At 50.3% G+C, this 10,506-nt stretch overlaps 1 protein-coding gene across 1 annotated transcript in view; it reads left to right on the forward strand.

The window, feature by feature from the left end:
- The window catches only part of C3H8orf74 (chromosome 3 C8orf74 homolog), a 31,449-nt gene extending 21,275 nt beyond the window's left edge, over nucleotides 1-10,174 (forward strand). The window contains exons 3-4 of the mRNA XM_030554365.1: nucleotides 1,545-1,945; nucleotides 9,956-10,174. Coding sequence (XP_030410225.1) covers nucleotides 1,545-1,945; nucleotides 9,956-10,174 — 620 coding nt within the window. The remainder of the gene's footprint in view (nucleotides 1-1,544; nucleotides 1,946-9,955) is intronic.
- Nucleotides 10,175-10,506: the final 332 nt, after the last annotated feature.

Below are 10,506 nucleotides of genomic sequence, written 5' to 3' on the forward strand. Positions count from 1 at the left end.
TCAGACTTATCACTGTTGACTTTGAGGACGTGTAACCCACACACCTTCTGGTGTGGTGCTCTGTCCCATCTAGTGGCGCCGAGACCACTTAGAGAGAGAGATAAAATGAGTCTGCTCTACAGCCTTAGCTAAAAGGTAGGTGGCTTTTAGCTTATGCGGTAGAGGCTTATGCCATAGGCACCAACTTCCCCGCTTTCCCCTAGGTGCTCACCCCCTTCCTCTGCCCCCGCCCCCACACCAACTCCACCCCTTTCATGCCACCCCACCTCTGCTCCACCCTTATTCCAAAGCCTTCCCCAAAGTCCCCGCCTCTTCCCCACCTCCTCCCCTGAATGCACCACGTTTCCGCTCCTGCCCCTGCCTCCCCGCATGCCGCCAAACAACTGTGGAAAACCAGGCACCTGTCAACCTTAAATGGCACCTGGACACAGAAGCCAAAAACCGGACTGTCTGGGTAAAATCTGGATAGGCAGCAACCCTACCTCTTGCAGGAAAGCAAGTAGACCCTCTGGCCCAGTCCTACTCCTGTGGAGGACAATGGGAGTTTGGCCTTTGATTTTGGTGTGAGCAGGCTCAGGTTCTAAATAGTCTAAGAGGAACTAAAAAGTCTTCAAAGAGATTGTCACTTCCAAAGCATTGTGAGAAGTAAACACAGAAATAGATCCCTCCAGATAAGCCTGTAGTCATCTGATATAATGTTAGCAGTCTGTCATGAACGTTACGGCTACACAGCTAGACCACTGATGTGCAGAGAACACTGTGTATGATGCTGACCAATATTGCCTCATTATTTCCTTTTTCTCCCTCCTGGCTCTTTCTGTTTCCATCCGTTGTCTCTTGTCTGATGCTTTGATTGTAAACTCTGTAGGGCAGGGATCGTCTTTTTGTTCTATGTTTGTACAGTGCCTGGCACAATAGAGCCCTGGTCCCTGGCTGGGCTCCTAGGCGCTGTGGTAACACATGTAATAATAAATAACAACAGCAGGAGCACTCGATGTGACCTCAAAGGCAATTCAACAAGAGGTGTGAGTGCACTGCAGAGTCAGTAGGTGCAGAACGAGCCTTTGATCTGTTATACGTATCTGTCACAAAAATTCCCCTTCTCTCATGCAGCTGATTCAAGGGGGTAGCAACACCATCACAGGGTAAAATACTGGCATGGGGTTATCGCAATAGGATCACTGTCTGTCAAACACATTTGTAAAACCATTTCATTTGCTGTAAGCTTCCGGGCTGAGCTGCAGCGCTTCTTGTATAACTCAGTATCATCCTTCCACCCGAGCTGTTGTGTCCTGTAAAATGCAGCCACGTGAGTCTAACATGTCTTTGTAAACAACAGCCCTGAAGAAACAGCGACTTCCCCTTTTTCCCCCATGACAAGATTAAAGATGGTCAGTGTGGGATAATTTCAATTTATTTCCCCCCCAAACAAATATTGGTTGGTGCTAATCACCTCATCCTTTAAACAGCAAAATGGCATTCTGATTGCTACCAGAACCTTGTAGGGGTTACTCAGGAAACATTTTTTTTTTGTTTCTTTCCAGGTTTGCCCGTTTCTCAGGCCATCTGTGTCCTAAGGGATAAACTCGTGGCATGTGAGCCAAAGCTGAGTCCATTCAAACCATGTGTCTTGTATGAATACTTCTATCACACGCTTATCAGGCACTACCAGCTCTACCAGTTTGTGCTGTGTCGGGAGAGAGACGTTGACCAGACGTCTGCCCACCTAGAAATCTGTGTGCCACCACAGCCTCTGCCGCTGACGGCAGGTGTCAATGCTGAAGTCTGGCACTATCAGCAGCAGCTGGCTGCCCTCTCAGCTGCTGAGGTCCAAAAACGTACCAACATGCTGCTCCTCCGAGAGACACTACACCTGGAGAGGGAGCATATGTTGCAAAGAGCATATCATGATCTGAAATCGCGAGCGGAGATCCTAGACAGACAGGTAATGCTGTAGTAGTTGTAGAGAAATGGGCACTTCACACTGAAAGGGATGCAGTGTGCTCCACAGGCGAGGATACTACAAGTCAGGAGACCTGGATTCGGCTTCTGGCTCTGCCACTGATTCACTCTGTGACCTTGGGCATGTCACTTCACCTTCTGTGGCCTCCTCCATTGTCACCGGCCCCTGGGACAATGTACCTCAGAGACATGCCTGGGGTGGCCAGGAATCCATGGCACATGCAGGGAGGTTCTTCCTATTTATGATGATCCTTGGGTATTTTGACATGAGTTGGGACATTTTATTTCTAGTTGTAGAGGAGTGGATTCATTCCTGCGGCGCCTCCTGCTGGTGACTTCGGGAATTAGCTCAGTTCCAGCTCTGGAACGCCCTCTGCAGGCCGGTGATCCATCTGTCCTCTGGCCCCCGTGTCCTTCCCTGGACCCGGTGCCCTTTTACATGGGGTGCTGCCCCCTGGCAGTGACCCCTTGTTCTCAGGGTCTCTCCTCCCCAGGGAACCCCCACTCTCTATCCCCACCTTGCCTCAGTATATGGCTACCGCCAGTCATTGTCTAGCCCCACACCTTGGGCTAGGCTGCAGTGTCAGCCTACTCATCACTGGCAAGGAGGGTTTGGGCCTGCTGCCGTGGCCTACCCCTGGGCTGCCCTCTGCAACCCCCAGTACCCGTTGGCCCAAAGCTAGGTCACAGCCTGGGGCTTTCCAGGCTAGAGCTCCCCAGCTCCTCAGCCTGTCCCCAGCCCTGCTTCACTCAGGTACACCTTGTCTCTAGCCCCCTGCAGCCAGGCCCATCTCCCTCTACAGGCAGAGGGAGACTGTTTTGGGCTTCTGGCTCACAACCTCTTATAGGGACCAGCTGGGCCTGATTGGGACCTGGCCACAGCTGAGCCTACTTTCCCCAATCAGCCCAGGCTTCTTGCCCCAGCCACAGCCCTCATCCTGGGCTGTTTTAAGCCCTTCAGGGCAGGAGCAGGGGTCCACCCTGCTACATTAGCATTTTGCAAGTGACAGAGATGGGCACAAACCAAAACCCCATCTTCAGACTCTCCTGAGCATAAGGGTTTTACAATCCAGATCTCTAATTTGGGGGAGTTTGGATTTGGCATGTGGATTCAATGGATCCGTTATAAAGGATGATTAGTGGAAGGCATCCAGATGCCACACTGACAGGCAACCTTATAAAACCCTGCCTAGATGTTACCCACTCCATGCTTCATTGCACGATGCCCCTTGGCAGGCTCACCTCATGTTCCATCAACCTCTCTCTGTTCCTATCACAAGCATTTTACTGGATCTTAACAAAGAATAGTAACAGTTCTCCTGGCCTGGAGGTGAGGTAAGAGCTGGAATCCCAAACGGTTACAGAGTGAATGGTTTGGGACCATGGGCATGTAGCATATTCCTGTTGGGCCTTGATACACCCAGGGCCAGTCCAACCATGTAGACAACCTAGGCAGTCACCTAGGGCGCTAGGATTTGAGGGGCAGCATTTTCTTCAGCAGCGACCGCGGTGGCCGGATCTTCAGCCACCATCGTCTCCGCCGGCATTTAGGCGGAGGGAGCTGGAGCAGGGGGGCATGGAGAGGGCCTCCTGCAGCAAGTAAGGCGGGGGACGGCACGCAGGGGAACTCCCCATCCCCAAGTCACCCCTGCCCCGCCTCCTCCCCAAGCACGCAGTGGCCGCTTCACTTCTCCCGCCTCCCATGCTTGTGGCGCCAATCAGCTTAGGCGCCGCTAGTCTTGGAGACGGGAGAAGTGAAGCAGCGATGGCGTGCTCAGGGTGGAGGCAGAGCAGGAGTGAGCTGGGGCAGGGGGGGTGTGCTTCAGGGCGGAGGGTGGGGAGCTGCCACAGGGGGGGCGCTTCAGGGCGGAGAGGGTGGAGCTGCCACTGCGGGGAGGGAGGGCGCCTCAAGGTGGGGCCTAGGGGACAGGGGAGGGTGCAAGGTAGAAAGATGTGGAGAAATTGGAGAGGGTCCAGAGAAGAGCAACAAGAATGATTAAAGGTCTTGAGAACATGACCTATGAAGGAAGGCTGAAAGAATTGGGGTTGTTTAGTTTGGAAAAGAGAAGACTGAGAGGGGACATGATAGCAGTTTTCAGGTATCTAAAAGGGTGTCATCAGGAGGAGGGAGAAAACTTGTTCACCTTAGCCTCCAATGATAGAACAAGAAGCAATGGGCTTAAACTGCAGCAAGGGAGATTTAGGTTGGACATTAGGAAAAAGTTCCTAACTGTCAGGGTAGTTAAAGACTGGAATAAATTGCCTAGGGAGGTTGTGGAATCTCCATCTCTGGAGATATTTAAGAGTAGGTTAGATAAATGTCTATTAGGGATGGTCTAGACAGTATTTGGTCCTGCCGTGAGGGCAGGGGACTGGACTCGATGACCTCTAGAGGTCCCTTCCAGTCCTAGAGTCTATGAGTAGAAGTTTCGCCTAGGGCCCGAAACATCCTTGTACCGGCCCTGGATACACCTACTGTCTGCCCACATTGCATGCCTTTTCCCTGCTGCCTGAAGCGTAGCAGGAGCTGTTGGGATTGAGCAAGAGTTGAGTATGCAGTATGGGAAGTGGAGTTACCTCTGCTCCTCTGGGTATTTGACTCCTGCACAAGAGGTTCTGGGCTTGCTCCTGCAAAGTAACTCTGCCTATCCCAGTACAAGGTCAGGCTTCACCTAGGGTATGTTTAAACTACAATGCAAGCCCAGGTTTAGCGGGACTTGAGTCAGTGGACCTGGGTTGGCGAAATCAGGGCTTGAGTGTTCCAACTGATTGTCAGTCCTAGGTTAAGAATTTTCTAACTCACACTTGAACCCGGGGCTCTGGTGTCCTCACTGCAGTATGCAGCCCTGAGTCAAACCACCTGTATCCCAGACTCCCTAGCATCCTCACAAAAGGTAGTCGCTCTAGCTCTTTGACCATGGTACAAGGTAGGAAAAGTTAGCAGTCCACTCTGCACGTTACAGGAAGTTTGAACAGCCCATCAACACATCCTGCCAAGCAGGCATTTTGGTCTGTGTGCTCCCGCCAACCAGAGCCGGTAATGTGAAGAAGTCATTTCGCTTGCACTTTCACTCCTGGTTCAGGAAACAGGCAAGGCTTCCATGAGATGCTGGTGGGCATTTTGGCAGAGTTTTCTGACCTACCGAAAGCACCTAACAGACCTTCTGATGGAGCAGGAGCATGAGAAGGAGAACACAGACATGGCTGACTAGAACTGGTGATGTCGCTCACCATGCTTGATAGAGCCGCTCATGCTCTCTACATAGACTGGCACTTCTGGAGCAGGGCCACAAGCACAGACTGGTGGGACTGCATCCTCTGGCAGACCTGGAATGACAAGTGGTGGGTCCAGAACTTTTGCATGAAGAAAACTATCTTTCTGGAGCTTTGTACCCTCCAGTATAAAGATACCCTCATGAGGACAGCCTTGCCAGTTCATGAGTGGGTCACTATAACCATCTGGAAGCTGGCTACCCTGGACTGCTACAACTCTGTGACCAACCAGTGTGGTATTGGAAAGTCAACTGTTGGTAAAGCGGTGGTGGAGGTTTCTGAGGCGACCAGGGGTGTGGTTTACCCCAAGGTGGCCAGCCTAAAAGATATTCTGAAGTAACTGCTGGCTTTGAGAGACTGGGGCATCCAAACCCGGACCATTGATGGATCACGTGCCCATTGTTTGCCCTCCTCAAGGAGCACGAGTACATAAACCGCAAAGGGTGCTACTCCATTGGTATGCAGGTCCTCATGGACAACAGCACTTGTTTTATGAATGTTAACATGGGCTGCACTAGAAAAGCTCGTGATGCCAGGATTTTTCGCCAATAGGAAGTCAACATTACGGACAAGCTGGGACGCTATTCCCAACAAATGACATTGTCAAAAACGACATTCTCATCCTTGTTCTGGGGGATTCTGCATACCCCCTTTTGCATTGGCTTATGAAACCTTATCCACAGACTCCCCACCCACCACCCTTTCCCTAGCACACATCTGGGCAAAATTTCAAACCCCAGACAATTTTTGGGACAAATGATTTTGTCATCTATGAACTACCTTTAACTGAAATCAGCTGGACTTGTAAATGAGATCCATTTCCACCTTCCCCCACCCACAGTTCAATTTCCAGGCAGTTAATTACGCCTTTGAGTGGTTATAGAGGAGTGTATTTACAGGCATGGAAACGTAAGGTTATTATTTGTAAAAAACCAGAATGCCTGAGCAATCCTCCAGAGCTTTCATACTCCTGGTAGGGTCCCGCTTGGCAAGCAGATCTGAGGCAAGATTCCTGAATAACTCCGGTCCAAACTTCACAAAGACCCCAAAGCTGGAGCAGGTGCAAACAGAGGACCTTTTACTCATCTGTGGCTGTGAAGGCAGATAAGGGCTGCAGCAGAAGGGAGGACCCTGGTGATCTTGGATTTCCTTGTCACTGGGTCAGGGTTTTCCTCCTGTCAAGTCTCGTATGGCCACCACCTGTGCACCAGTTTCCCAACATTAAACGATTTCATGTGCAGGCCTCTGCCAAAGGGCTCACACCCACACAAAGTCCTGCAGCGACGGACGAGCGGTCGGGAAGACGGGAGCAGTGATCTCTGGGAGTCTTTAGTCACAAATCTGCACACAGGCGGCAGCCATGTGGTAGAGCAGGCCTTTTTAGGATCCCCTCTGCTCATCCCAAATGGGGGGGGCTAGAAAAGGTGCCCCAAACATAGGCCGTCTCACACTCTTCCGACTGGATGGCCATCAGGGCCGGCTCCAGGGTTTTTGCTGCCCCAAGCAGCAAAAAAAAAAAGCCACGATCGTGATCTGCAGCTCTACCACCACCTCTTCAGTCTTCAGTGGCAATTCAGCAGCTGGTCCTTTGCTCCGAGAGGGAGTGAGGGATCCGCCGCTGAATTGCTGCCGAAAACCCAGACATGCCACCCCTCACCGTTGGCTGCCCCAAGCACCTGCTTGCTGGGCTGGTGCCTGGAGCCAGCCCTGATGGCCTTATCCAGTGGGATCACTCAATTCCACAGCCAAAACCAGACAGCAAGTGTGAAAAATTGAGATGGAGGTGGGGGTAATAGGCACCTATATAAAACAAAGCCCCAAATATCGGGACTATGCCTATAAAATTGGGACATCTGGTCACCCGAGTGTGTGTGTGTGTGTGTGTGTGTGTGTGTGTGTGTGTGTGTGTGTGTGTGTGTGTAGAGAGAGATCACACAGACACTGAGGCAGGCAAGAACAGAGAGAGAAAGAGAGTGACCCTGAAGGAGCAGCTGAAAGTGTTGGCTGACTTTGGAAGAAACCTTTTGGGTTTGCGGGTTGGGGTGCAGGCTGAAAAGCTTGGGGCTGTGAGCAAAAGAAGCTGTTTCCTTTTATTTGATCCATATTGCATTCAGAGCCACAGTACACTTTGCATTCTTTGTCGATCAACAAAACTGCTTCAGAGAAACACCTGATGATCATCAGTTTCTACTCCCGACTGGAACACCCCCAGCACCCCAAACTTTGTACGGCAACTTGGGTCAAAAAGGGGCAACCATGCTATTGACCCACTCTTTATTTTTTTGTGACATCCACAGCATGTTAGGCATTTCATACAAAATACACAAAAGCAGGTCCCTGTCCCGGAGATCTGAAACTCTATAAGCCACCTTTCCCCCTGCTGACTAATACATTACTGCATGAGCTCCTTTGCAACTTTCAGGGGGAGTGCTCACAGAGTAAGGTACTAATGTGAGAGAGGGTTTGAGAACACAGCCCCAAATGAAGGGCGTGACAGACCAGCGAGGGTACAACATGCGCCATGATGGGACGTGGCAAAGAAGGACGTAAGTTATGGATGTGGTGACACAGTTACTTAGCTGACCACACCATGTATGTCTTGACAGGAGAAATGAGGCTTTAATAAGGATGAGAATAGTCACACCTTGCTCTTGTATAGCACTTTTCCACAGTGGTGGTCAGAGCACTTTACAAAGGAGGGCAGGGTCATTATCCCCAGTTTACAGATGGGGAAAGTGAGGTCACCCAGCAGGACAGTGGCAGAGCAGGAAATAGAAACCAGGGCACCTGACTCCCAGTGCAGTGCTCTGAAGAAGTAACAAGTGAGTGGGGGGACTGGTCCAGTGAGTTCAGGAGGGCATTCTATACGTTGGGGCAATTGTAGTATTTTTTTTTTAAATAAAGCAGACAGCAAGGAAATGCAAAGGTAACAAAACACATCTTACCCTGATCAGCTCTGACGCAAAAGATCGAGATGCCACTTGCTCTGTTGGCACTGACTCATATTCATGCAGATTTGTTTTCCGGGCACTGCTGAGTGAATGAGATCCGCACCTGAGGAGATGGAACTTGGGTTTGTTTTACTTCCAGTGACTTTGTAATCTCAGCATGGAGTGGTACAGCTCACGGGTCTATGTCAGGCTGCTCTCAGCTCTCTGTCTAGGTGACCTGTGTGTTAATGGAAGGGAGAAAAGCCTTGGACCAAAGTCTGTGATCCATACCCTGTGGGAGTTTTGCTTGAGTAAAGGCTGCAAGATTTGCCTCATATTTAAACAATAACCCCTCACGACACGAAATTCATTTGGAAAAAGCTACAAGAAAAGTACATTTCACCACCGATGCTGCTTGTTCGCACTTTACTGAGCTTGGACAGTGAATCTGGAGAGAGCAGAGTCAACTGCCCTCTTCTCCTGCCCTCACACAATGCTGCTGTGTTAGGATGTCCCGATCCCTTTTTTTAAACCACGCTTAACTGGTGGGAATTAAACTACTTGACAGTGACCCTTTAATAGAGGTGACAGTCCTGAGGCTTTGGCCACACCTTTAATTCTTGATCCACCCTGTATTCATCACACTCAAGTCTTTTGGTGCAAGAGCGTGCAGCTCCCACGCAAGCACTGAACTCCTACTGATGCCAATGGGAATCTTGGGCGTGCAAAACAATGCAGAATGAGGCTTTTCATGGCTAGGGTAGATATTGGGCTGCCACTTCCAGTCTCATTCCATAACCAGCTGTGAAGAGTTTGTAACACTTAGGGAAAAAAATACGTTAACCTGCCTCAGCTTGCACTACAGGTTCTCAGCCCAGGAGCAAATCGTTTTGGAAATTTAATTAAACTCTAACGAGGCACTTTTATTATTGGGCCACCTGTCTCGTGGAATTAACGTACAATAATGTGCGGGTGGCTAATTGCTCTGTTGGCAAGTTCAAGTCAAGCAGAGACAATCCTCCCAAATCACCTTTTGAACTCACGCAAACAGCAGAGAAGAGCAGCCAGGAAAGTTTAACTGGTTCTTCAAGCACCACAGGCCCCTTATGTGGGTGAGTCCCAATATAGGACTGGAAACTCCCTCCAGGTTTCCTTCTTGGCTCTCAGTGGGATGGGGGTCTTGCTCCTCTTCTTTGTGGAATCAGCTGGGGTAAGGGGGAGTTGGCCCATAGATCTGGTTAGATCTTAGGAAATCTGGTGGTGGCCTGGGACATCTGCATGGAGGTCTCTGTTGTACTGACAATAAATGCAACACTCTGTGCTTTCATGCTGTCTCCGAGCCCCACCCCAAGCTTCTTGGCAGCGTGGCTTCAATGAAGCAGTATGCCCATGTATTCGCCCTCCCAACCCTGGTGTTTCAGAGTGTAGAGGGGAACCTGCCTTCAGAGTTATCAGTGATTCATGAAGAGAATTTCTGCAGTGGTAAGTGGAGGGTGCTGCTCTGGAGAATGGCTACCTCTCAAGCATGCCCAGGCCCACAGCAGCAGATCTCAAGCCTCACCGAGCCGCTTAGAAGGATCTTCCACCAGGCTGGGGGAAAGGTAAAGCTGATACACGGGAGGCATCTCACCACCTTTTCTGCCCTCCCCCTTCCTTCAGTCACTGACTATTTAGAACCTGAGCCTGCTCACATCAGTTCAAAGGGAATGGCCCCTTTGTAATGTAATACTGGTAGTAAAAAGAGAGATGCAATTAACCACAGCCCTCATCTTCTTCTGCTTGCTCTTCAGATTTTGGAGACCCTAGTGAAAGAAGTGATCGGGACCCAGATCCAAGCTCTCCGTGAGATCCTGCAGACTGAGATCCAGACCACCTTCGAGATCCTGGACCTGAGACTCCAGAAGAGGGCCCTGATCCTGAACCCTCCTGTCCCCTACCCCCCACCTCCCCTTCTTGAAGAACGAGCAAAGAAGTCAACCAAAGCTCAGCTGCAGAAAAAGAGGAAGTGAGGAGACGCAGCTTGGTTGGTGTAACACTTAGCTGAAATCTCTGACTGACCTGTAGTTACATGGATTGTGCTTTTCAGTCCTGAGTTTTAAACGCTCCATCTATAGCTTGATGCTGAGCTGTTTGTTCACCTTACCCTGGCTGGAATGGGCCAATGTGACAGATGGAAGTGTTGCTAGCATAGCTTTGGGAGCTACAACTTTATTGTCCTCTTAACAGCTTCCTGATGCAATGCTGGCCCTCTGAATTTGGCAATAAAGACCAAGAGACCCGTCTAACAAATGTAAGACTTGACTCTTCTCGACCCGTCTTAGTCTGCTGAGTGTGCTGGGGC

The sequence above is a fragment of the Gopherus evgoodei genome, chromosome 3 (assembly GCF_007399415.2).
Source record: "Gopherus evgoodei ecotype Sinaloan lineage chromosome 3, rGopEvg1_v1.p, whole genome shotgun sequence".
Lineage (NCBI taxonomy): Eukaryota > Metazoa > Chordata > Testudines > Testudinidae > Gopherus > Gopherus evgoodei.